A 25197-nucleotide genomic window follows, 5' to 3' on the forward strand; every position below is an offset into this window, starting at 1 on the left:
CCGCAGTCCCAAGCTAAGGGACGAGAACACCTTCTTGCCAAAGGCCTCGTACCTCTTGGATTCCCGATCGGGGGGAGCCGTCGGGAAGGCGGTCTGGGAGTTAGAGGCCTGGATAACCAGACTTTCGGGGGTGGGGTGGGTGGACAGGAAACATGGGTCGCCCGGGGCCGGGCGGTGGCGTCTGGCGACGTTCCTATCTACAGGCGAACCTGTAGCGGGCCTGGACCAAGTGCCCAAGAGAACGTCCGTCAAGGCCTCATTAAACGGCAGCAGAGGCTCCATGGAGCATGACTGCGGCTTAAGGACCTCAGTGAGGAGGTTAGTCCTCACGGCCGCGACGGGGAGCTCAAGGCCCAAGGCCTTAGCAGCCCTCGTCAACACCACACCATATGTCGCGCCCTCCTCCGAAGCCACGGTAGGAGGAGAGACGAATCCAGTGTCCGGAGAGGTGTCCAGGCCACTGGCCTCCCCAAGGTCTCCTGTCCAGTCCATGTTAGACTGACAATCCCTTGTCAGAGGGTCCTCAGACCCCTCCCAATACTCCTCTTCCCCCATCTCCTGAGACTCAGGGTCATAAGCGAATGAGGACGGTTCATAGAGATGAAAATCTCCGATCGGCGTTGAGACCGGCGCCGATAGGCGTCGTCCCGACGTCGGAACCGACTGAGAGGAGGCATCGGGGGCGGCGCCGGCCGAGGCCGACACCGAAGGGGACACCACACGGACCGACGCCGGGGGGGTCGTAAGGTCCACCGGTGACGTTCCAGCGCCCGACGAGGGCCCTACGGTGCCCTGCGGCGCCGGGCCCGAAGGCACCGACGACGCCGGGGCCGCTGTACCCTGCGGCGCCGAGCCCGAGGGCAGCGGCGGCGTCGGGATCGTGAAGCCCTGCGGCGCCGGGCCCGAAGGCGCCGGCGGCGTCGAGGCCGAAGCACCTGACGGCATCGGGGTCGAGGCCCCCGACCCACTAGGGCTCCCAGACGGGTTCACTGGGCCCGAAGGTGCCGCGGAACCCGTCGGAGGAGAAAGGGACCTCATGGCCATGAGGAAGCGCTCGATCTCCTCCGGCGTCGCGTTCAGCCCAGGGACCGGGGGGTATGGGGCCGAACGCGGCGCCCGCGACTCACGAGGAGCCGCGCGGGCGGTGTCACCCGAACCCCCGGCCGCGTCTTGCGAGCGTCGGGGGGAGCCAGAAGATGATGTCTCTTCGACTTCTTATGCTTCTTACCTGACGACTTGGACCCGGAGGAGTGGGGCGGATTCCCGGAGCTATGACGGCTCCGTCCCCGCGACCTGTCCCTCGACCTCCCGTGGGACCGGGATCGGGACCTCACACGGCGCGGGGTCGACTGGCGGATCTCGAGGCTCCTGCGGGACCGCTCCCGCCTAGCCTTCCTCGAGAGGGCCCGACAGTCGGAGCAGGCCTCGTCGTCATGGTCGACGCCCAAACACATCAGACACAACCGGTGGGGATCCGTGACCGACATGGTATGGTCGCACTCGTCGCAATGCTTGAATCCGGGCATCCCTAACGGCACCGTCGGAGTCGTAGACTTCGAATGGATCAAAAAGATCAAAAAGGTTAGTCAAAAAGTGACTAGGGAACTGCTCTTTCCAGATCTGCGCTGGCTGGCGCGGAAAAAAGAAGAACTGACGTCAGCACGCAGAGGCGGCGTCTAAGTACTCCGACGACGTCATCACGGCGCCCACGACGCCCACGACGGACGCGGAGCCGCAGACGACGCCTGCCGACGCGCAAGGGTACTGCTATGCAAAACTTTCCGGATCCAGTCTGACGCCTGGGGATATTCTAAGGTAAGGAATCTATCACTAACGTGTCTCTTTCAGATACGCAAATATTACAGATAAATGTGTGCATAGATAATCCGTTAAATCAATAGTACAGGTGAAACACATAGTCGTAGAGTTCGAGCAGAATAATACAGATCTGTGTAGAGTCTTTACAAATCCACGTTATTAGGTCAAGTGTATTTGGCCATGAGAATAGCTTTTACTTCTTTCTTGAAAAGTGTGATGGAGGAGATGAGCCTGGTTTCAGGTGGGAGTGAGTTCCAGATCCTGGGTGCCATTCCTGAGAAAGAGCGTTTATAAGTTTTTTCCTTCCAGAATCTTCGAGGTTTTAGCAGAAGATTGTTTGTGCCTCTAGTGTTTCTGGAGCCGCCAGAGATTGACAGCTTCTGAGTGAGGTATCCTGGAGAGCTAAGGTGTACAGCCTTGTGTGTCATGCAGGCGATTTTCAGATGTATTCTGGCTTCAAAAGGCAGCCAGTTCAAGGATTTCAGGTCAGGGGAGATATGCAAGTGTTTTTTTGACCCAGTGATGAGTCTCGCTGCAGCGTTTAGAGAAGCTCTTAGGGGTGCAGTGGTAGTTAACAGGAGTCCGCAGAGGGCGATGCTGCCGTATTCAATTCGCGGGATTACTAGTGCTTGTACTGCCGTTTGGAAGTCTTTGGCTGGTAGGAAAGGTTTAAGTTTCCTCAGGGTATTGATTTGGAAGTTAGCTCCCTTAGTAGCCTTGCTGATATGATGCTGCATGTTGAGATTGGAGTCGAGAGTTATACCTAGGGATTTTGCTGAGTCCACTATGGTGGGTTGGACATTGAGTGCAGTTAGCTGTTTAAGCCAGGTTTGCGTGGTAGAGATCTTCGCGGGAGGTGAGATCAGAAGGAATTCTGTTTTCAGAGCATTGAGTTTGAGATGATTATCAGCAAGCCAGGATTGGGTGCTTCTGATCGTTGAGTTCAGAAGTGAGATGTCATTGAGGGATTGTAATTTGAGATATAATTGTGTGTCATCTGCGTACATGTGAAAAAGTACATTGGATGCATGTAGCAAGGTGGTGAGAGGTTCCATAACTAGGTTGAACAAAGTTGGTGATAGGGAGGATCCTTGGGGGACGCCTAACGAAACAGGTATTGGCGAGGACATCAGGTTGTTACTCTTGAATTTCTGCGACCTGTTGTGTAAAAAGGAGGTGAACCACTTGAGAACAGTCCCAGATAGACCCATTCTTGTGTTCAAAAGATCGAGTAGATTCTCATGTTTAACAGTGTCGAATGCTGAAGAGAGATCAAGAAGGATGAGGAGGCAGGTATCACCTCGATCTAGGATTTGAAGGGCGTCGTCAATTATGTGAGTCATTGCAGTTTCAGTACTGTGTCCTGCTCGGAAGCCTGATTGGTGAGGGTTGAGGAGATCAAACTGATCAATGTGTTTAGTCAGTTGTAGTTGTGCGCATTTTTCCAATAGTTTGGCGAGAGTGGGAATATTGGTAATGGGACGGTAGTTGTTTAGGTCGGATGGGTCGGCAGTAGGTTTCTTTAGCAAAGGTGTGACTTGTCCAACTTTGAGGGAGTCAGGGATGGTTCCTTCTTGGAGCGAGCTGTTGATAATTTTGTCCAGAGTGGAAGGAGCAATGGGGTGAAATCTTTGACAGCGTTAGCAGGGAGGGGATCCGTGAGGTGATTGGAAGGTTTCAAGGTGCTGAGCAGTTTGCCTATTTCTTCTTCGGAGTAGGTTTCAAAGGATGACCATGTTGCATTGTTTTTAGGTTCGGTGGGTGTTATGCAGTTGATTGTGGTGTAGAGGCCTGCGTCAGTGCGGAGATCACTCTTTATGTTGTCAGTTTTTTGGGTAAAGAAAGCGGCAAAGTTTTCACATGAGGGTGCCTGGTAGGAGCTCTGGTCCGGAGCTCCTAGTGCTTGGGATCCCTTACATGGAATTATCCCGGATAGCACCCATCTCCGTCGAGGAAAACAAGTAACTGGATTTACAACAAGTAACTACAAGTAACTGGATTTCAAAAAGTACACACGTACCTGCAGAACTGACGGCTGGACCCCTGCAACTCTGGCGGCTGGATCCCTGCTACTCTCAACGGAACAGCAGCGGAGCCCTGGTCGGTGGGGAGAGCTTGCTGTGGACACGGCTGCTGCTCAGGCGCTGGACATCGGAAGAGCTGGAGTCCGGGATCGCCTGGAGACGTCGGTCGGCTGAGGGGCGCGAGTCGGAGGAGGGCTCCTGTGACTACACCGAACCTGTGAGGGTTCCACTGGGGTCTCGCACCGCTGGCCACGTCTGGAGCCCACCGTGAGTGCTGTGTCACCACCGGAGCGGTCCTGAGGGCCGCGAGTCGGAGGAGTGCTCCCGTGACTGCACCGGACCTGTGTGGTTCCTCTGGGGAGTTCACAGTGAGTGCTGTGCTGCCCACGGGAGGGCTGTGGTCTCTCCGGTCCTGGGTGGCGAGTCGCGCCTAGAGAGGCACACGCATCCAGCGGCGCATCGGTTGCAGAGCGGCTGCAGAGCAGAGCGGATCTCTGATTTGGGCTCACCGCGGACCCGGCAGCCGCCGAGAAGATTGTCACCGCCGCGCCCCCCATCATCATCACTCCCAGCTGTGTTCTCCTCGTGCCCTCGGCGGGGAGTGCTTTCACCTGTGAGTAACACTCATCCCAGGGCGCGAGGTGCGGTCCTCTAGCCCCCCGCGCGCACAGGGCGCAGAGCCGAAGGCGCCTCCCGCTGCCGCTCGTGCATCCAGGAGGACAGGTGGCGTCTCTCGCCATTGCGCGGGAGCGGATCTCTGATTTGGGCTCACCGCGGAACAGGCAACCGCTGCGCCCCCCCCTGCAGGCATCGAGGGGGTTGGCTCCGCTGGGCATGACCGGAGCTCACTTCCGGGGGTCTCCCTCTCCCTCCCCCCCATCACCGATTGCAGGCTCGAGCCTGGTGAAAGGGCAGGCACTGGAGCATAGAGGCCTGCCACGGACGGACGGGACGGCTGGATCAGGCTTCACAGCCAGGGGAGACATCGGCCATTCCCTGCGCCCCCCCCCTGCTGCCGCCGGGAGTTGGCAGACACGGAGTTGCAGCCTGGGCAGGGTTGCTACGAGTGGCCGCCTGAATCACCAAAAGGTGTGTACACATTAGTTTTTACTTTATGGAACATTTATGCCGTTTTTTTCCTCTCTCTGCCCGGACTGATCAATTTATAGTTCCTCCTAACTAAGTTATTTTCGTCGACGTGGCAGAGTCGCTTTTGTCTAAAATGGCGGGGGCTATAAACTGAGTAATAAATCGCCCCACTGCCCCCCAGATGACCATGAGGATGCATACCAACTCGGTCAGGGGTCACCTAAACTGAGATAAGGCTCCCTCCTCCTCACCAAGCAGCAACATGGCAGCAGCAACATAGAAGCTGGACCAACTCGACCTGCCCATTAATAGAAAGGGAAACTGAACTCGCTAAGTCCAGCAACAACAGACAAAGGACTTTTACTCCTGTCTCCCTATTCTCTATTTTGGCGGCCATCTTAGACTAGTCCACCACTTCGGCGGCCATCTTAGACTAGTCACCCTCATTAACTCACACCTATAGCTATCCCTTATTTCTTTTTGCTATTCTCTATGCTTCCCGCCCTATAACCTCGTGCACTTTTACTGCAGTATTATACTTCTACTTGTATTTTATACTTTTGTGTAACCTGCACCTATTTCACTTTTTTCCTCACCGGTAGTGCACCGATCGCTACCTCATATTTTACCGGTTGCTCACTAGTGTCATATTTGTCTATTGTAGCCTTCTGTTTGCACCTATATTGGTTCCAGTATATCTTTAGTATTTTATTCCTATTTGTATACTGTATATTATGTAAGCTGCACCCATTTCACTTTTATCCCTATTATGCACTGATTGCTACCTCATATATTGTGTTCTTTCTTGTAAGCTGCACCCATTCACTTTCTATTCCTTGATTACACCGATGCTACCTCTTACATTCTGGTTATTTTTGGCCATTCACTAGGGTCACTTTGGGTCCATTTAACTGATTGCTACCTCACATATCCTGTGCATTTTTGTAAGCTGCACCCACTCACTGTCTACTCCTGGACTGCACCGATTGCTACCTCTCATATTTTGGCTATTTTTGGCCACTCACTAGTGTCACTTTTGTGCCATGTAACTTACGGCTGACAGTCGTTTTTGCACATGTGTATTTTTAGCGTTCTTCCTCCCGTACCCACCTATACAGCCATCCCAACATGGATCTCATCGGCAAGCACACATATAGAATCAACTACCCATCTACTCTCACCAAAAAAGCCGCTAAACGCTTTAAACACAACTTCCTGAGGTCCCATCCTGAAACCCCCTTTGCCGACACCTACTTCTCATCGGTCAATGGAGCCTTGAACATTGATATCATCTTCCACACCTCACGCAGAACTCAATGGAGAAAAGTGATCCTCACCCTACTCACCGTATCCACCACCAGGAAAACCGCTCATGGCCTAACTCTCTCCATCACACCATCCCTACTCTTCCCTGGCAGAACCACCATTACTATCTACAATAACGGGATTGTCCTAATTCAATCCACAAACAAGAACCTGGAACTATTAGACAACCTGTTCCCCAAGTTCAAAGAGCACCTTTCCAAGCTTCGGACCTCCACCCATAACTCCTCCAGCACTATCACTCATGACGTCACAGCCCCCACCCACAACCCCTCTAACCTAGCTCAGCATCAGAATGACACACACCTCACCTCTACCCCCAGCACCCTAGTCAATCACCCACCTGCTGTTACCACCCCACATTCCTCAATCACAGTCACAAATCTCTCCCCCTCATACACTAGCCGCCCCTCATACACTAGCCGCCCCCCTAACACCAACCTTTGGACCCTCACACATACCACTCCCATTCTTCGCTCCCCTGACATCACAACTTCCACCCACAACCCCTCTAACCTAGATCAGCACCAGAACGACACGCATAACGACATATCCCTCCCTTTGTCCCCCCCCTCTCTCAGTCCCCACTACCACCCGCTAACTGACCAGGCAGAGCACACCACATCTATTATTATAACTCCCCCTCCCCACGACAGGACCATCTCCAACCCCATTCTCCCCCCCCCCCACTCTCAGCCCTCATTACCCTTCAGGCTCCCCCATCACCACCATCATACATTCCACTTCCACCCCGCTCTCTCCGCCGGCCACGAATTCCCTCCTCTACGCCACCAACCTCCTCCGTACTTCATCCACTCCCATCGCCCCCATACCCTCTCTCCTCCCTAACACCAAACCGTACGTCGGCACCTCCGAGCCCTGCATGAACACCAACCCACCCGCACGATAATTCCCAGGTCAGCCACGCACCCATGACTTCCACCCCCAGCACTAACACTCATCCCACGCTGTCATGTATGGATCATGACAAACAGAGAGAACAGACCACACCACAGTGCATTCGCATACTACAGCATACTGTAGCTCATTAAAACATTTTAGGAAGTATGCGTTCTCACCAATTTTGGTCACAAAGTGAAAGTATAAGAACCAGTTTCTCACTCAGTTGTAAAATAATTGTCAGTTCACTCTTCCAACAAACTATGCAGAGGCCAAAGAGCTCTGTCCCCTTGAAATATTGTTTCAATGTAATTCATGTGACTTTAAAATGATAAAGACTCAACTGACACATATGGTCCGAGCTACTATACTTATACAATTTCCATTGAAAGGATTCCATCAGGTAGACATTCATATACAACACCATCTTGTAATTGACTCTACCCTTCTGAATATGGACAATAAGAAAATGTGTTGCTTACTGTGCCTCAGTGGCCGCTCTCTCTGTACGTCTTGGTAGCAGTGGTTCTCCAACAGAGCATCCTTTCGGAAACTTTTCACTAAGCCAGGTTGAATATTGCAGCGGCTCAACGTTGGCAGAGGGGACTGGGATGGTAAGACCTCCTATATCGATGGAATCTGGCAGGGTATATTAATAGACATCATTTAGCTCTATTTAACTTCAAAAATTCCATACGGTGGCTTCGGCATGTCCATTTTGAAAGAAGCAGCTATTGGTAACTACGATACATCGTAACATCAATAAGTAACTATACTACAGTTTAAACATGAAATATGTTACACTGTTCCTAGTTTTCCAGAGCCACAACCCTTTGCCACTATGGTAGCATTTTTAGCAGGTTTTGAGTTTCGGCCACATGAACGCCAGCTATGCATTGGCTTTGTTGGGCATCTCATACTAATGTTTTCTACCATGTGGTAAAAATAAAATGTGACAAATGAAAGGTGAGTTTACCACCTTCTATAATAATAACAATAACCCTTTCTTGCTAATTTATCCAAAGAGAAAATCATTATTTTCTACATGTTGTCTCAGAGTTACCTACCAGGGCTGTCAAGACAGCAGAATAATTCAAGACTTAGAGAACATTCAGCACAATCATCACATCCATGTTTGTCACAATATCTAGATCCCTTTACAGGAAGCATTCATGGGGATCTTGCCAGTAAAAAACGCAGCTCAGGTCTCTGGTTGAGGATGAACGCTCAAAAGAGCCGCTTCTGTATCTAGTGCCACAATATTCGAATTGCAGGTTTACATTAACAGTGAAGATGGACGCAGCTCATGCGCATGGCTGAAGCAAGGATTCCTTGTCCCATTGGCAAAGTTGCAATCTGCCACTTCATCCTCTAGAAGAGGGATGTATTCAATGATTCTGCGGCCATCAAGCAACCCTGGCCGGGGTATCTTAGGCGGTCATCTAAAGCTGCTTTAATGCAGAACATGATATGCCCAATCTTCCACAAGTGAAGGGACTTCTATATTTTGACAAGATATAATGCCTCAAGAACTTATGAGCTAAGTCAGTGATTCAAAAAGAGCAGAACGCTTCACATATCTGTCAATAAATATTTATGGTCATGTGCTGTAGTCAGAGTCAACTATTAAATGCCTGTCATTTTTTGCATGAGGCATGGAAGTGCCCAAATATCAGCTGGGTTCCTCTGGGAAGCGCAGCCAAGAATAGGTTTGACAGTTGCAGGTCATTCTAGAAGTTTGGAACAGACGTAAATTAAGGGTGACAAATGTGCAGGGAGAGGCAACATTATGATTACAGAAACAGTTGTACAGAGGATGTTTTAGGTGGAATCTAGCATTTATAAAAGTTTTATCTCAAGCAATGCTTATACCCTCAATACAAGTGTCATGCACCAGTCCCTGGCTTTTCTAAGTATCCCAGTGCTTCTGGACACATAATCATTAAGTTTGCAAAACCTGAACCTAGTAATTCCAGGCTCAGAAACACTAGAGCTGGTTTCACCATGTGCGGATATATACCTAATGAATGCTCTACAGTGGCAGTGGCATGAGCACAGCCTGGCACCACAAACCTGCAGTACCTTGGAGGAGCAGGCAACGCTGCTCCTAATCCCATCTAGTCCTTTCCTGGCTCCAAACACCAAGACCCCCACCCCAAGCTGCAACATTGAGTGTATGTATGCACTTGGCCACATCCGGAGCCTCAGGCCTAAGGTATTGGCTCGAGGTATACAGAGAACCCACCTGCACAAACAGATGCACAGGTGAGCAGACTGTACCACTTTAAAGCGGGGCATATAAATCCCTGTCAGTGTGTGCAATGCCTGCAACCAGTCTCTCCCATCCCACACCTGCCATGCTAAAAGTGAAAAGGAGGAAGCCTCAATCCATGGGCAGCGCATGGGGCTGATAGCTCCTCCGACTCCCTCAGTGTCCTGAACCAAAATCCAGAAAACTCAAACATGAGGGTCATCGAATGCAGAACACTGTGACCCATTCACAATGAAGCTGTGAGGAGCACTGCTTTAAAGTTCAGGGATTGTTTGGAGGTCAGTTTAAGGACTGAGGACAAGGAGAAGAAGGGGACCCACCTGGGAAAAAGTGCAAAAGATGCTTTGTATGATAAGCAATTAGCTTTGGTAGCAGTGGTCTGAACAGATATAATAGAGGCATGGTGGTCTCTAGGTCATTCACATGTACAGTGGCAGTGACACTTCTGTCTGTCAACCCTACAGCTTCACTCAAGATATTTGACATTATCACACACATCAATCATGGAATTCACAAGCTGGCCAGACATCAACAGAGGAAGATGGGAGAGGAGCTGGCCTAACGGCTAGGGTGGTCGACTTCAAATCTGGGGAACGGGGTTTGAGTCTCAACAAGGATGTGCAACATCCTGTGATTCTGGGTAAATCACTTAATCTCCCCGTGCCTAACAAAAATGAATGTGTCATCATGTAACGCAACTGGTACTCCTGTAAAGGTCTCTGATGAATCTCTGACAGATTATCGACGGACAGAATATCGACCTACAGCAACATCGACGCTGGAATATCGAAGGCAAGTATATCGACACCCTATCTACAACATGGTAAGCACAAAAATATCGAAACTAAAATATCGATGTTAAAAATATCGTAATTAAAAATATCGTTTTTTTCTGTAAAAAAAAAAAAAGTTAAATGAAGTAAATAATACTTATAAATAAATTAAACATATTTAAACATATTTAATAATGTTTAAAATTAATAAATATTACATATTTAATAATAAAACTTTAATTAAAAATAAACATACAAGATATAATATATACTTACTTAATAACAATATTTATTCATTATTTTATTTAATTATAAATTCATACCAAATACCATGACTTACAAATATATCTACACACATAAAATAATAACATAAATAAAAATAATTAATTATATTTAATAAATTAAAAAAATTAAATATACTTTCAATATTTTAAAAGTTAATTAAATACATTAGCTAAAATAATACAAAAAATATAAAATACATGAATAAATAAAAATACTATTTAAAGTCCCAAAAAATCTACATTAATGAAAACATCGGATAGCGTAGAATGTAAAATTACTGTTCACATTCCAGAAAATTAAACAGTAGGGAAAGCATTAAATAGCATAGGGGTCAAAATTACTATTCCCACTCCAGAGAGTGCAAAAGTAGGGAAAGCGTTGGATAGCGTAAGGGTAAAAATTACTATTCCAACTCCATAGAGTGCAACAGTAGGGAAAGCGTTGGATAGCGTAGGGGTAAAAATTACTATTCCCACTCCAGTGAGTGCAACAGTACGGAAAGCGTTGGATAGCGTAGGGGTAAAAATTACTATTCCAACTCCAGAGGGTGCAACAGTAGGGAAAGAATTGGATAGCGTAAGGGTTAAAATTACTATTCCAACTCCAGAGGGTGCAACAGTAGAGAAATTGTTGGATAGCGTAGGGGGAATAATTCCTATTCCCACTCCAGAGAGTGCAACAGTAGAGAAAACGTTGAATAGCAGGTGGGTAAAAATTACTATTCCCACTCCAGTGAGTGTAACAGTAGGGAAAGCGTTGGATAGTGTAAGGGTAAAACTTACTATTCCAACTCCAGAAGGTGCAACAGTAGGGAAAGCGTTTGATAGCGTAAGGGTAAAAATTACTATTCCAACTCCAAAGGGTGCAACAGTAGGGAAAGCATTGGATAGCGTAGGGATAAAAATTACTATTCCAACTCCAGAAGGGGTAACAGTACAGAAAACGTTGGATAGCGTAGGTGTAAAAATTACTATTCCAACTCTAGAGGGTACAACAGTAGGGAAAGCGTTGGATAGCGTAGGGGAAAAAAATACTATTCCAACTCCAAAGGGTACAATAGTAGGGAAAGCGTTTGATAGCGTAGAATTTAAATTTAAAATACTTCTAAATAATTTTTATATTTAAAATAATGTATAATTACATTTTTAAATAAATGTACATCATTTACAAACAATTAATAATTATTAAAAGCAATTACATTTGAATAATTAACAATAAATTATCAACAAACACCAATAAATATAAATTATTAAATATTACTCACCAAAAAATATATATTAAAGAATTAAATAAATGTAAATGTAAATGTAAATGTATGTGTCTTGTAAAGCGCACTGCTGCCCTGAGGCGTCGTGGCGCTGTAGACCGCAGGGGGAACCCATCCTGGCTATCCCTGTGAGATGGTCCCTACTGGGTATCTCCAAGGTGAAACCAGGCATCCCAGGCGAATGTTGGGGGCCGTTGTAGAGATGAGGCAAGCTAATGCCCAGAGTTGCTGAGTCTGATCCCTGGTTAGAGTAGGCACTGAGGTGAGAATTATCGAGTCCGCTGACCCTGGTCCACAACCCTGCCGCATTGGGAATTGAACCCTGGTCTCGGGCTGTTCTCTGCTTCCGGGTATGCCGCCTCTAACCAGTGAGCCACACCACTCTACTATATATTACATTTCATTACATAAAAATATGATTTAAAATTAATTCACTATTAAAAATTATTAAACAATATACCAAAGAATACTTTTTTTATAAAACATTGATTATCAATTAATTACAAATATTTTCCAATTAATAAGAAATAATTACCAGTTAAAAATATTAATTCCAATTAACACAATTATTTACCTATTAAAAAGTTAATTACCGATTCAAAAAATGATTTCCCAATTACAAACATGAATTACCAATTTAAAAAATTTGTTAACAATTAAAAACATTAATTACCAATACAAAAATAAATTATCCATTAATATAATTATCTGTCAATTAATAATTATTTTAAAATTAAATATTTATCCATAACAAAAAATTATAAATCAATAATTAATTACAATTAAATTACTTACCACCCAATTCCCCTATAAACCCACAACCCACTACAGAAATAGAAACAAAATTAATAAAAAATTATTTATAATTCCTATAATTTAATAATTAATTTAGAATATTTAAATTACTTCCCACCCTATTCCCCTATAAACACACAACCCGCTCCGGTACTAAAACAAAACATTTACTTGATAATAACATTAAATTTCAATTAAAAAAATTAATTGCTAATTAATAATTGATTTATCAATTAATATAATTAATTGCCAAATAATAAATAATTAATCAATTAAAATAATTAATTGCAAATTATTAAAAAAATACTTATCCATAAAAATAAAAAATTAATTAATTAATTACAATTAAATTACTTCCCACCCAATTCCCCTATAATCCCACAACCCGCTACAGAAATAAACAAACACATTAATTAAAATTAGATTATAATTCCTAAAAATTAATAATTAATTTTGTATATTTAAATTACTTCCCACCCTATTCCCCTATAAACCCAGAACCTGCTCCGGTACTAAAACATAAAATTTACTTAAAAATAACATTATTAATATATGAAAATAATACACATATAATTTAAAAAAATTAAAATACTTAACAAAAACATATTACACATACATAATTAAAAACATAAAAATAATACAAATATCGATATTAGTAACATGGAAATTAGTTACATCGATATATATGCTATCGATATTACTAACTTCGATATTATTACATCGATATAAATAAATAATATTACTTAACTTAGGGTCGATATTCTGTCCAACGATATTCTTGACATTGAAATTCTGTACCTTCGATATTTGCAACACGATATTTATGTAGGTCGACAATTAGGACTCGATATTTTGACTGTGAACCGTCTCTGATACCCGATACCTTCGGGTCAAGTTTACGCTATATAAAACTCCATGAACGAATAATAAATTAATAATGATCATTTAATTGCACTATCTATCACAAGCGCACATAATTCAATGTTCCACCCCTTTTCTTTGAAAAATAGCCATTGGTGCTGATAGAGCTAGATTTCATCAAGATTAAGCATCGCTCTGTTTTGTGTTTTAGACAGACTGCATTTAAAACGGCATGCAGATTTGGGTGCAAGTGAAAACACATGGTACATGAAACATGAAATGAGGCCTAGTCAAATGCTTTTTAAAAGTGGCACTTTTGGTGCATGCATAGTGAAAAACATGAAATGAGGCCTGGTCAAAATGCTTTCAGTCTGAAATGCTTCCATTTAAAACCATGCTTAATTAATTTATCATGGATGTTAATGTGTTTAGTTTAGATTTAACCTCACTATAGTATGTACATTTCATTTTGAGAATATTTTTTTAAACTTTTAAAGTAGCACATAATTGTGCTCAATAAACATGTGTTTTAGCAGTGTAGAGAAACTCATGATTGCAGTTTCCTTTTTAGCTTTGAAGATAAGCATGAAATGTGTCTCTCCTCCCATCTCCTTTTCCATGTAATCTTTACTCCCTGTTTCCATCTCAAGAGACTTTGGCTTTGTTGCATATTTAGACAATGCATATTCAGTTCATAATACATCTTTCTCATGTGTATTAATTAATCAACCATGCACCAACGCTACACGCGGGGCAAACACATTTTGCATGAAAAGCTATCTAAAACATTAGAGTATGTTGCTATGAGTATGTATTAACTGCTTGTGCTTTAAACATTTGCACTGGTGCATGTTTATTCTATGTTGTACATTGCACATTTTTGCATGTTGTGCACAAATGATAGAAAAGCTGCTTTAAACTAATAGCTTTTGCTAGGTAATAACTAATACAGGGTACTAGTATGGGGGGAGGTAAACATAATGGGTTTCATTCCATACATTATTATTCTTTTTTGTTTTTGTTTGGGGCCCACTATGAAATGGCTGTCTAGGAATCCAGCATGGCTGAGAATTGTTAGCAGTGCACTGAATGAGAGAAGCATGCGCAGAAGATTCCTCCAGCTGCATGAACTGCCAAGTGCCTCAAGTGAAGACACAGGGTCAAGGACACAATGAACTGTACACTCCTGTCATCATGCCAATGTACCAGTATTTGTGGGAAAGTGTCATCCCTGTGAGCTATGTGAAAGAGAGACAGGAAATTGAGTGATACATTTTGTGGCAAGAAATGTTCTTACTGATGCATGTTATGTATATTGTTCTTAGCAGTAAGCCCCTATTGTCCGAACTGGTATGGGTTGGATTTGCAATGAGAACAGGGTGGTGAGACCTTCATGTCATCTATGCTAACCAATCACAGTTCAGTTCTCTACTGAAACTGCAACATTATTAGTATAGAGAGCCAAGAATTAGAGTGTAAAAAATGACCCCATAGGGGGCGAGTTAGCCTTAAGCCTTTGGTCTTAGAGGAGAGAAGGGGAGAGGAGCAGATCTGACCAGACATCATATGGGTTAGGTAAGTGAACGTCGCAGGTGCAACCTGGGAGGAAATTGCGTCCGAGGAGACACAGAGGGAGGAAGGGGGCAGAGTGGCATAGGCTAGCCTTGAACGTCATATTTCTGGCAAGGCAGATCACATTCCTCTGTGGCCTTGTGAAGGAGGGGCCTTTTCAAGGAGCAGCATCTCTCTGTGAAGACACAGAGAGACAGATAGAACAGACCAAGGCTGAGAAAGCAGTTGATGGAACAGGTTTAGATTTAGATGCTAAAACTCTAAGTTTATGCTTTGACTAACTAACTAGTTTTGGAAAGATGCATTTGTCTTATACATTTATTTCTCTTTATGGGAGATTTTTGCCAATTATTAATTATTGATTAGCCTTGCAAAACTCACTCTTGAATTATATTTTCCTGAACTCTTTAAAGAATGTTGACTGACATTTGATGCCTCATTCCCTTCCTTTATGGAATGCCTTGTAATCAGTCTGTAATATGTTCTGCATTAATTCTATTTTTTCCTATTTTCAGTTCTGTAACCTGATTGATATTTGACTAATGAATAAAGGGTCAGAGAACCTTAACTTTTAACTAGAAAATAAACCCCTTTCAAATACTCACAATACTCTTTATTGGCTTGAATATTAATTACATTTTTGATTTTTCATGTTTATGTAAAGTCTTCTGGAAGGGAAATACGGTGGCAAAGGTCTATCACCTTTAAAGCAGTAACCTAGAGGTAAATGATGTTTTGCATTGAGAAATTTCCATGAAATTACTGCTGAATCAGTGCTAATAAACCAACTGTAAACTCTCCCCACTGCCTGTGAGCTGTTGGCAATACCCCAGACTTCAAACAGACAATACACTATAAAGTAGTCTAAGAGCTAGCTTTTGTTGTTGAGGATTTTAACTGCTGTAATTTCAGCAAAATTTACATTGTTCTTTTATGACTGAGCTCAATAAAACGTTTTTCAAAAAGCACCTTCGTTGAGCAAAGAGTCACATTCTGGACAGTTTGTAACATATTGGCTTAACATAAAAATGTAAATGTCAGCATTAAGAAAATATGTCGGCATTAGCAAAATATGTAATCAGGCAGCGTATGACGCTTCTTTGTTTCCAACACACCAAAAAAAGGTCAACTCAACATAGCGACATTTCGAGCTCAAGAATGAGAATGAGTCTGCATGATACGCACCAAATTATAGTGCACTTCTTGCAACATCATTGGTTCAAATGTTCTAATTCTGTTGAATATGATGAGCTATATGAGAGTCAAAGTCAAATCTATCAACTGAAACAATACCAAGATTTGGACTCCCACAAAGTTAGCAAACCGGTGCTTTGTTGATGGAAGACAGTTTCATTGGAAAAGTCAATGCTAAGCTCCTGAGAGCAAACGCACAAAACCACAGGCTTTTCCTCAGAGAAATGTGCTAAATATTTAAGAAGAACTAAAACAACATTAAAGTCAGAACTGGTATGGGTTGGATTTGCAATGAGAACAGGATGGTGAGACCCTCATGTCATCTATGCGAACCAATCACAGTGCAAGTTTCTACTGAAACTGCAACATTATTAGTATAGAGAGCCAAGAATGAGAGTATATAACATGACCCCATAGGGGGCGAGTTAGCCTTAAGCCTTTGGTCTTAGAGGAGAGAAGGGGAGTGGAGAAGATCTGACCAGACATCATATGGGTTAGGTAAGTGGACGTCGCAGGTGCAGCCTGGGAGGAGATTGCGTCCGAGGAGACCCAGGGGGAAGAGGGGGGCAGAGTGGCATAGGCTAGCCTTGCACGTCATATTTCTGGCAAGGCAGATCACATTCCTCTGTGGCCTTGTGAAGGAGGGGCCTTTTCAAGGAGCAGCATCTCTCTGTGAAGACACAGAGAGACAGATTGAACAGACCAAGGCTGAGAAAGCAGCTGATGGAACAGGTTTAGATTTAGATGCTAAAACTCTAGGTTTATGCTTTGACTAACTAACTAGTTTTGAAAAGATGTATTTGTCTCATGCATTTATTTCTCTTTATGGGAGATTTTTGCCAATTATTAATTATTGATTAGCCTTGCAAAACTCACTCTTGAATTATATTTTCATGAACTCTTTAAAGAATTTGGACTGACATTTGATGCCTCATTCCCTTCCTTTATGGAATGCCTTGTAATCAGTCTGTAATATGTTCTGTATTCATTCTATTTTTTCCTATTTTCAGTTCTGTAACCTGATTGACATTTGACTAATGAATAAAGGGTCAGAGAACCTTACCTTTGAACTAGAAAACAAACCCCTTTCAAATACTCACAATGCTCTTTATTGGTTTAAATATTAATTACATTTTTGATTTTTCATGTTTATGTAAAGTCTCCTGGAAGTGATACACGGTGGCAAAGGTCTATCACCTTTAAAGCGGTAACCTAGAGGTAGATGATGTTTCGCATTGAGAAATTACTAATAAATTACTGCTGAATCAGTGCTAATAAAGCAACTACAAACTCTCCCCACTGCCTGTGAGCTGGTGGCAATACCCCAGACTTCAAACAGACAATACACTATAAAGTAGTCCAAGAGTTAGCTTTTGTTGTTGAGGATTTTAACTGCTGTAATTTCAGCAAAATTTACATTGTTCTTTTATGATTGAGCTCAATAAAACGTTTTTAAAAAAGCACTTTCCTTGAGCAATGAGTCACATTCTGGACAGTTTGTAACATATTGGCTTAACATAAAAATGTAAATGTCAGCATTAAGAAAATATGTCGGCATTAGCAAAATATGTAATCATGCAGCGTATGCCGCTTCTTTGTTTCAAACACACCAAAAAAAGGTTAACATAGCGACATTTCGAGCTCAAGAATGAGAATGAGTCTGCATGATACGCACCAAATTATAGTGCACTTCTTGCAACATCATTGGTTCAAATGTTCTAATTCTGTTGAATATGATGAGCTATATGAGAGTCAAAGTCAAATCTATCAACTGAAACAATACCAAGATTTGGACTCCCACAAAGTTAGCAAACCGGTGCTTTGTTGATGAAACACAGTTTCATTGGGAAAGCCAATGCTAAACTCCTGAGAGCAAACGCACAAAACCACAGGCTTTTCCTCAGAGAAGTGTGCTAAATATTTAAGAAGAACTAAAACAACATTAAAGTCAGAACTGGTATGGGTTGGATTTGCAATGAGAACAGGATGGTGAGACCCTCATGTCATCTATGATAACCAATCACAGTGCAAGTTTCTACTGAAACTGCAACATTATTAGTATAGAGAGCCAAGAATTAGAGTATATAAAATGACCCCATAGGGGGCGAGTTAGCCTTAAGCCTTTGGTCTTAGAGGAGAGAAGGGGAGTGGAGAAGATCTGACCAGACATCATATGGGTTAGGTAAGTGGACGTCGCAGGTGCAGCCTGGGAGGAGATTGCGTCCGAGGAGACCCAGAGGGAGGAGGGAGGCAGAGTGGCATAGGCTAGCCTTGCACGTCGTATTTCTGGCAAGGCAGATCACATTCCTCTGTGGCCTTATGAAGGAGGGGCCTTTTCAAAGAGCAGCATCTCTCTGTGAAGACACAGAGAGACAGATTGAACAGACCAGGGCAGAGAAAGCAGCTGATGGAACAGGTTTATATTTAGATGCTACAACTATAAGTCTATGCTTTGACTAACTAACTAGTTTTGAAAAGATGTATTTGTCTTATGCATTTATTTCTCTTTATGGGAGATTATTGCCAATTAATAATTATTGATTAGCCTTGCAAAACTCACTCTTGAATTATATTTTCCTGAACTCTTTAAAGAATTTCGACTGACATTTGATGCTGCATTCCCTTCCTTTATGGAATGCCTTGTAATCAGTCTGTAATATGTTCTGTATTAATTCTATTTTTTCCTATTTTCAATTCTTTAACCTGATTGATATTTAACTAATGAATAAAGGGTCTGAGAACCTTAACTTTTAACTGGAAAATAAACCCCTTTCAAATACTTACGATACTCTTTATTGGCTTAAATATTAATTACATTTTTGATTTTTCATGTTTATGTAAAGTCTCCAGGAAGTGATACCCGGTTGCAAAGGTCTATCACCTTTTAAGAGGTAAACTAGAGGTAAATGATGTTTTGCATTGAGAAATTACCATGAAATTACTGCTGAATCAGTGCTAATAAACCAACTACAAACTCTCCCCACTGCCTGTGAGCTGGTGGCAATACCCCAGACTTCAAACAGACAATACACTATAAAGTAGTCCAAGAGTTAGCTTTTGTTGTTGAGGATTTTAACTGCTGTAATTTCAGCAAAATTGACATTGTTCTTTTATGATGGAGCTCAATAAAACGTTTTTAAAAAAGCACCTTAGTTGAGCAATAAGTCACATTCTGGACAATTTGTAACATATTGGCTTAACATCAAAATGTAAATGTCAGCATTAAGAAAATATGTCGGCATTAGCAAAGTATGTAATCATGCAGTGTATGACGCTTCTTTGCTTCCAACACACCAAAAAAAGGTCAACATAGCGACATTTCGAACACAAGAATGAGAATGAGTCTGCATGATACGCACCAAATTATAGTACACTTCTTGCAACATCATTAATTAAAATGTTCTAATTCTGTTGAATATGATGAGCTTTATGAGTGTCAGAGTCAAATCTATTAACTGAAACAATACCAAGATTTGGACTCCCACAAATTTAGCAAACCGGTGCTTTGTTGATGAAATACAGTTTCATTGGAAAAGCCAATGCTAAACTCCTGAGAGCAATGGCACTAAACCATAGGCTTTTTTTCAGAGAAGTGTGCTAAATATTTAAGAAGAACTAAAACAACATTAAAGTCAAACAAGAAGTCAAAAAATCACACATCAATATAGTAAACAGAATTAAAATTTAATGAAAAACCCAAGACAAAAAAAATTGATATGGGGTCAGGGGATCGAAATTTCTGGAGAAAATGACAATAAACACCCATATGAACAATGGGTGTGTAAAAGTCAAAGTTAGTCCATAGGCTTTACTAAAAGCAGGCAGCACAGGGCACTCTTGCACCAAACACACATAAACAACAGTTACTAGCACACTGCTCTGTCTCACAGGGCAAGGAGGGTAGAGGTAAAGTCAGTTACCTTCCAGACTGGTACTCTCAAATGCAATACAAATTTCTGGCACTCTTCTGTGGAGATTCCCACCACCAGAGCAAGGGGGTAGACAGGCCTCTATACCTCTGCTTCCTAATGTAGCCAAGTGCTGTAATAGGTCAGATATTGCAAAACATCCTCTTGGGCACTCCTAAAGTTCCCAGACAGAAGAGGGTTAATCTAGCATAAAGGGTCATAGTCCATAATGGGAGACAGAATCAAGCACTTTTTACATCCACAACTTATAGCAAAGATCCCCATCCCAACTGCTTTGTATTGTCTTCTTATATGAAGATCCACCTTTGCCTTTTTTCCCTTTGTACTATACAAAAATATAAGGGCAAAACCAGTCTTGGGTTGCTTGAGTTATGGGTCAGGGAGGACCTGGTCTGGTAATTCGGCTTGACTGTTGCCATTGGAGCAGGGTCAAGTCTTTTTGCAATCAGCTAGATCCAAACTAAGGTGACATTGTGTGCAAAATAACGATGAACTGGAATGTAGCCAGAGTAATTACAGTGGCTGTGATTAATTCAAGCATTCCATGCATCACTTTTTTAGGTTTCGCCTGGCGATCACCTGCGCAGCAGCGTTCGCGCAGGCGAAACCTTTTGTTTACCAATATGGGGCTTTGTCCCGCCTCTCTGTTCCATTGGCTAGCTCCATAAATGGAGGCTAGCCATTGGAAGAGAGAGGCGTCCGCCATTGTCCGAGGCGATTCGTGGGCGTTCCGTACATTTTTTCCCTCTCCGCCCCTTTTAAAACATCATGCGGCGGTGGTTTATTTTTTTTTTTGTCCCGGACGTTTTTTTGGGTCATTCCTCCAGGCCGACCGCCGCCGGAAGAATCCAGGTGAGTGCTTCCCTCCCCTCCCGCTGTCCGTGTGCCCGTTCCCGCCCCCCCTCCTGCTGTCCGTGTGCCCGTTCCAGCCCCCCGTTGTCCGTGTGCCCGTTCCCGCCCCACTTGTAAATGCTTGTTTTTGTGCCTATTTATATAGCGCGAACTCGACCCGAAGGTATTGGAGCGCTTTACAATACACCTTCAGGCACGGGGATTTGCCCAGAATCAAAGGATGTAGACGCGACCCAGTGGCTGGAGCCATGGTTTCTAGCACCAAAGTCGGCAATTCAGTCGACAAACCACATCCTCTCCCTAGTTGAGTGGGATAACCAGCGGGTGATATTTAGTTTTTAAAAAATCGGTCCGGACGAAGTTTGTCCTCAGCACGGTTTAATGAGCAGACTAGGTTTAGGCAGTCGTAGTGATTATCCTGGTTCCCTGTTTACTCACACGCCCCCCTGGGATCCGCACTCAGTGAGTGACTCTGCCGCTCCCGTCCCTCTCCTATGCACTCACTCCTGCCAGCAGGGGAAACATCTGTTCCCTATTTCCGCAGCCGGCCGTGCCAGCTCTCGGGTGCGAGCCTGTTTGCCAGATCACAGTGTTTATCCCTGGGAAGGAGAAAATGCAATTTTGACTATAACAGGAAAGATTTGGGACTGCGGGAGGGACCCAGGAAAGCCACTCCCAGGCTCAGAAAAAGCCAGACTTGCCCTTTTCGCTGACGACACTGCAAGAGCAGACATTGGCATAGGGCAGTGGAATACCAGCCGCATGTAACAACATGGCAGAGAAAACACAATATACAAACTCACACGAATGAACGGAGGGGGGGAAGGGGAAGCAAGGGGAGGAGGGGGGGGTGATATGTCACGTAGTTTGTTGCACGCTGACAGAGTTTTGTAGGTGCCTCGGTTCTGTAACATCGGAGAATTGTGTACCCCCCCGTGAGATACATTGACAGAGCTGTCTGGGTCATTTACTGGCATATCAGGGCATGGTACAGTCCAAGAGGGAGGTACATTGTAGGAGCTCAGTGGGGCTTCCTCAACTAAAGTGCTTATTTTAGATTGTAATCCTTCTGTGGGATCTACTCTCAAAGGTAGATAGGATTTCCGGTCACTTAATTGCCGGAGGCATTCGTTTCTGTATGTCTCAGTGTCTAAGATAACAGTAGCACCGCCTTTATCGGCAGGCTTGATAGTAATCCTATCATTAGATGATAGTGAACGTAAGGCCAGCTGTTCATCTCTTGAGAGATTCATGAAGGGTTTAATTTCTGTTTTGTGGAGGTGTGTGACATCATTCTCCACGGCTGTTTCAAAAGTCAAAACCTTAGGAGGTAAGACAGCGCTAGGTGGGTTGAATGAAGATGGTTTCTTCAGTCCGGTATTTTTGTCTTCAGTTACAGTTCCCAAGTTTGTTGGTTTAGAGAAAAAGTAGTGCAGTCTTATTTTTCTGAAGAACTTGGCTAGTTCGATTTGGGCCAAGAAGGAATCTCCTTTCTGGGTTGCTACAAAACCTAAGCCTTTGTTCAAAAGACGCTCTTCGTTAGTAGAGAGTGCATATGAACTGAGGTTCATCAAAGAAACTGCTCTAACAAAGAGTCTTTCGAGACCCACTCGAAGAACCTGGAGGTTCAACTGAAAGAGAAAAACTATCCCAAGAAAATTATCCGCCAGTCCAAGAAGAGGGCGTCTAATAACAACAGAGAGTCCCTACTGGAAATCCTCCCACCCAAAGAAAAGACCGATCGCATTGCTTTTGTAAATACTTTCAACAGTCGATCAAATCAGGTGCAAAAGATCATAAAAAAACATTGGTCAATCCTGAAAACCGGAGGTGATGACATCGCCTTGCCCATTTTCGCCTACAAGAGAGGACCAAACTTAAAAGACCAGCTAGTCCACACACGCCCACGCAACAAGGAATTGAGGCAAGTAGGCACCCTATGGGACTTACCACCTGTGGTCGGACACCATCCTTGTGGGGCATGTACTGTCTGTCCCCAGACTTGCAAGTCCACCGAGGTCGACATAGGCACCAACCGCCCATGGACACAAAACAAATTCACGAACTGCAACAGCAGCAACCTTATTTACTTGATAACGTGTCCATGCCCTTTACGATATGTTGGCATGACGACCAGGAGAATACGGACACGAATCCAGGAACACAAAAGTACAGTGCGTTGCCGGAAACAGGCTACTCGCCTGACTGCACACTTCTTGGAGAAGGGACATGGCCCTGAGGACTTCTGCTGGACTGTCCTGGAACAACCGCACATTCCTGACTCATGTGCTGACGTTAGTCGCTTCCTGTTTAAAATTGAACAGAAATGGGTGTATCGCCTGAATAGCGACAAGGAGGGCCTCAATGAGCCAATACCCTGGATGTCCCTTTGAATGGTGCTCTGAATAGTGTCACATCTCTAACTGCTTATTACTCAAAAACACCTAAATAAGTTGGGTTAGATGCTAGCTGCCTAATGAATCGTTGTCTCTGCTTTAGAAGATAGGCTCCTACTTAGCCACCACCAATAATGTGTATTAACAACACTTAGGGTATGGGCTTGTTCTAATTATTGACATATTACAGTAGCGTCACCCTTATGCGCAACGTATATTTTTTTCAACTTGTCATCTGTCGCCATTGCGCCTCGAACTACAAGTCCCATAATTCTCGGTATCATGTGACCGCACCCAGTCACGTGACGCCTTGGGAGTAAAATACGAACTTACAAAGAGGCTCCTTGATCTATCGCCGGTGCCCCCCCAGACAGTACTGAAGACTGCCCGGAGACACCGGCGGAAAGGTAAGCGGGACATTGCGCTCCCCGGCGCGCATGCTGACAGCTTGCTGAAAACTCACGCGGAGTTTGTTGCCGCCTTTAAAGGGCTCACTCCGTTTTCCGATAAATAAGTCCCTTCACGTTACCTCACATTTGCAGAGACAATGCTCACCAACTAGCATCGTATTCTACCACATTGCTAACTCGATCCCGAGTTTTATCGCTAAGCTACGCATTTCCTGTATAATCAAACGCATTGGTCATTACATAATTTGCAGACCTATATATGCGCTATCATCTGTTTCTAGCCTCCACTATGATCGCTGTGTTACGGCGGGGTACCTACAATAAAACCCTCTTACTACGCAATGGGGGTATTCATTCACCTTTTGTCTCCATGTAAACTCTATTCTCTTTCTCTTGATGAAACTGCGCTAAAAGTGATTCATAATTATCTTTAGAGCGGTGCTCCTTTTACCTGCGCTGCAGCCAGGTGGGGTGAAGCCTCTCAACCAACATACATGGGTGAGTGTGTATACTAGAGCCTGTGTCCTAGTAAGAGTGAATATGTTGCAATCACAGTATGATTTGAAGTAGGAACTATTTGAGTAGGATTCATTCATGCTCTCTTGTTTCTCTGTTTATCTGTTTGTTTGTCTTTCGGTTTGGATCCAATGCTACTATGCATTAACAGTATACGGTTGAGTACGCCTGGGATTCTCAGGTGATATCTTTTCATTATCATTCACAAAGCAGTAGTGTATTTCCAACAAGGTCCTGAAGAATGCATTAGAAACTTTGTTCTATGTAATGCAGAAACATGTTGACCATTATAAAGTGTGGTTATTATTTCAAACCCGCACTCACACCTGCCTTTTAATCTTAGGGATTGGGAGATATTAATAAATTCCTTTTTCTACCCAGTTCACCTAATTTTACTATTACCCCTCACTTTTCACCCTAATCACTATACACTGCTTTTTCAGTAGCCACTTGCATTTATTTCTGTACTTCCCACATATCACATTTATCGGTCACGGTAACAACTGACCGGCCGTTTTGTCTCCTGGGTAAGGAGAACCCAAATGATGACAAAGAGGGCGGTACAGTGTGGCTTCTGATGGGAACTATTTTCTCCTTGTGCTCTTGAGCCTTGACTAGGCCTGCAGTTACTAATAATTCTCACTGGTGTTATTTTGCGTAGTCCTGGTTTTGTGATCCAATCTGTCTGACTCACTTATATTATTTCTGACCCCCAGGTATTAATTGTTGTTGTATATTGTGTTTGGGGCATATACCTGGTCGGTCGGTAAACCCGCCCTTAGACCCTTCTTAACTGTTTGTTGTATGCCTAATATTGGACACCAGAGGATGCTGCAGATTAGACGTGAGGTACATTGAAGGAGCTCTGAGGAAACACCCGAGGATGTTCCAGGTCAGGACTGAAGTGCACTGATAGAGCTC

General features: G+C 43.7%; 1 protein-coding gene across 1 annotated transcript in view; it reads right to left on the reverse strand.

Annotated features, from left to right (window-relative positions):
- The window catches only part of LOC147729701 (dynein axonemal heavy chain 17-like), a 1258223-nt gene that overhangs the window by 128436 nt on the left and 1104590 nt on the right, over nucleotides 1-25197 (reverse strand). Inside the window, exon 45 of the mRNA XM_086954021.1 lies at nucleotides 7637-7793. Within this exon, the coding sequence (XP_086810147.1) occupies nucleotides 7637-7793 (157 nt within the window). The remainder of the gene's footprint in view (nucleotides 1-7636; nucleotides 7794-25197) is intronic.

The sequence above is a fragment of the Lissotriton vulgaris genome, chromosome 2_1, assembly GCF_964263255.1.
Source record: "Lissotriton vulgaris chromosome 2_1, aLisVul1.2, whole genome shotgun sequence".
Lineage (NCBI taxonomy): Eukaryota > Metazoa > Chordata > Amphibia > Caudata > Salamandridae > Lissotriton > Lissotriton vulgaris.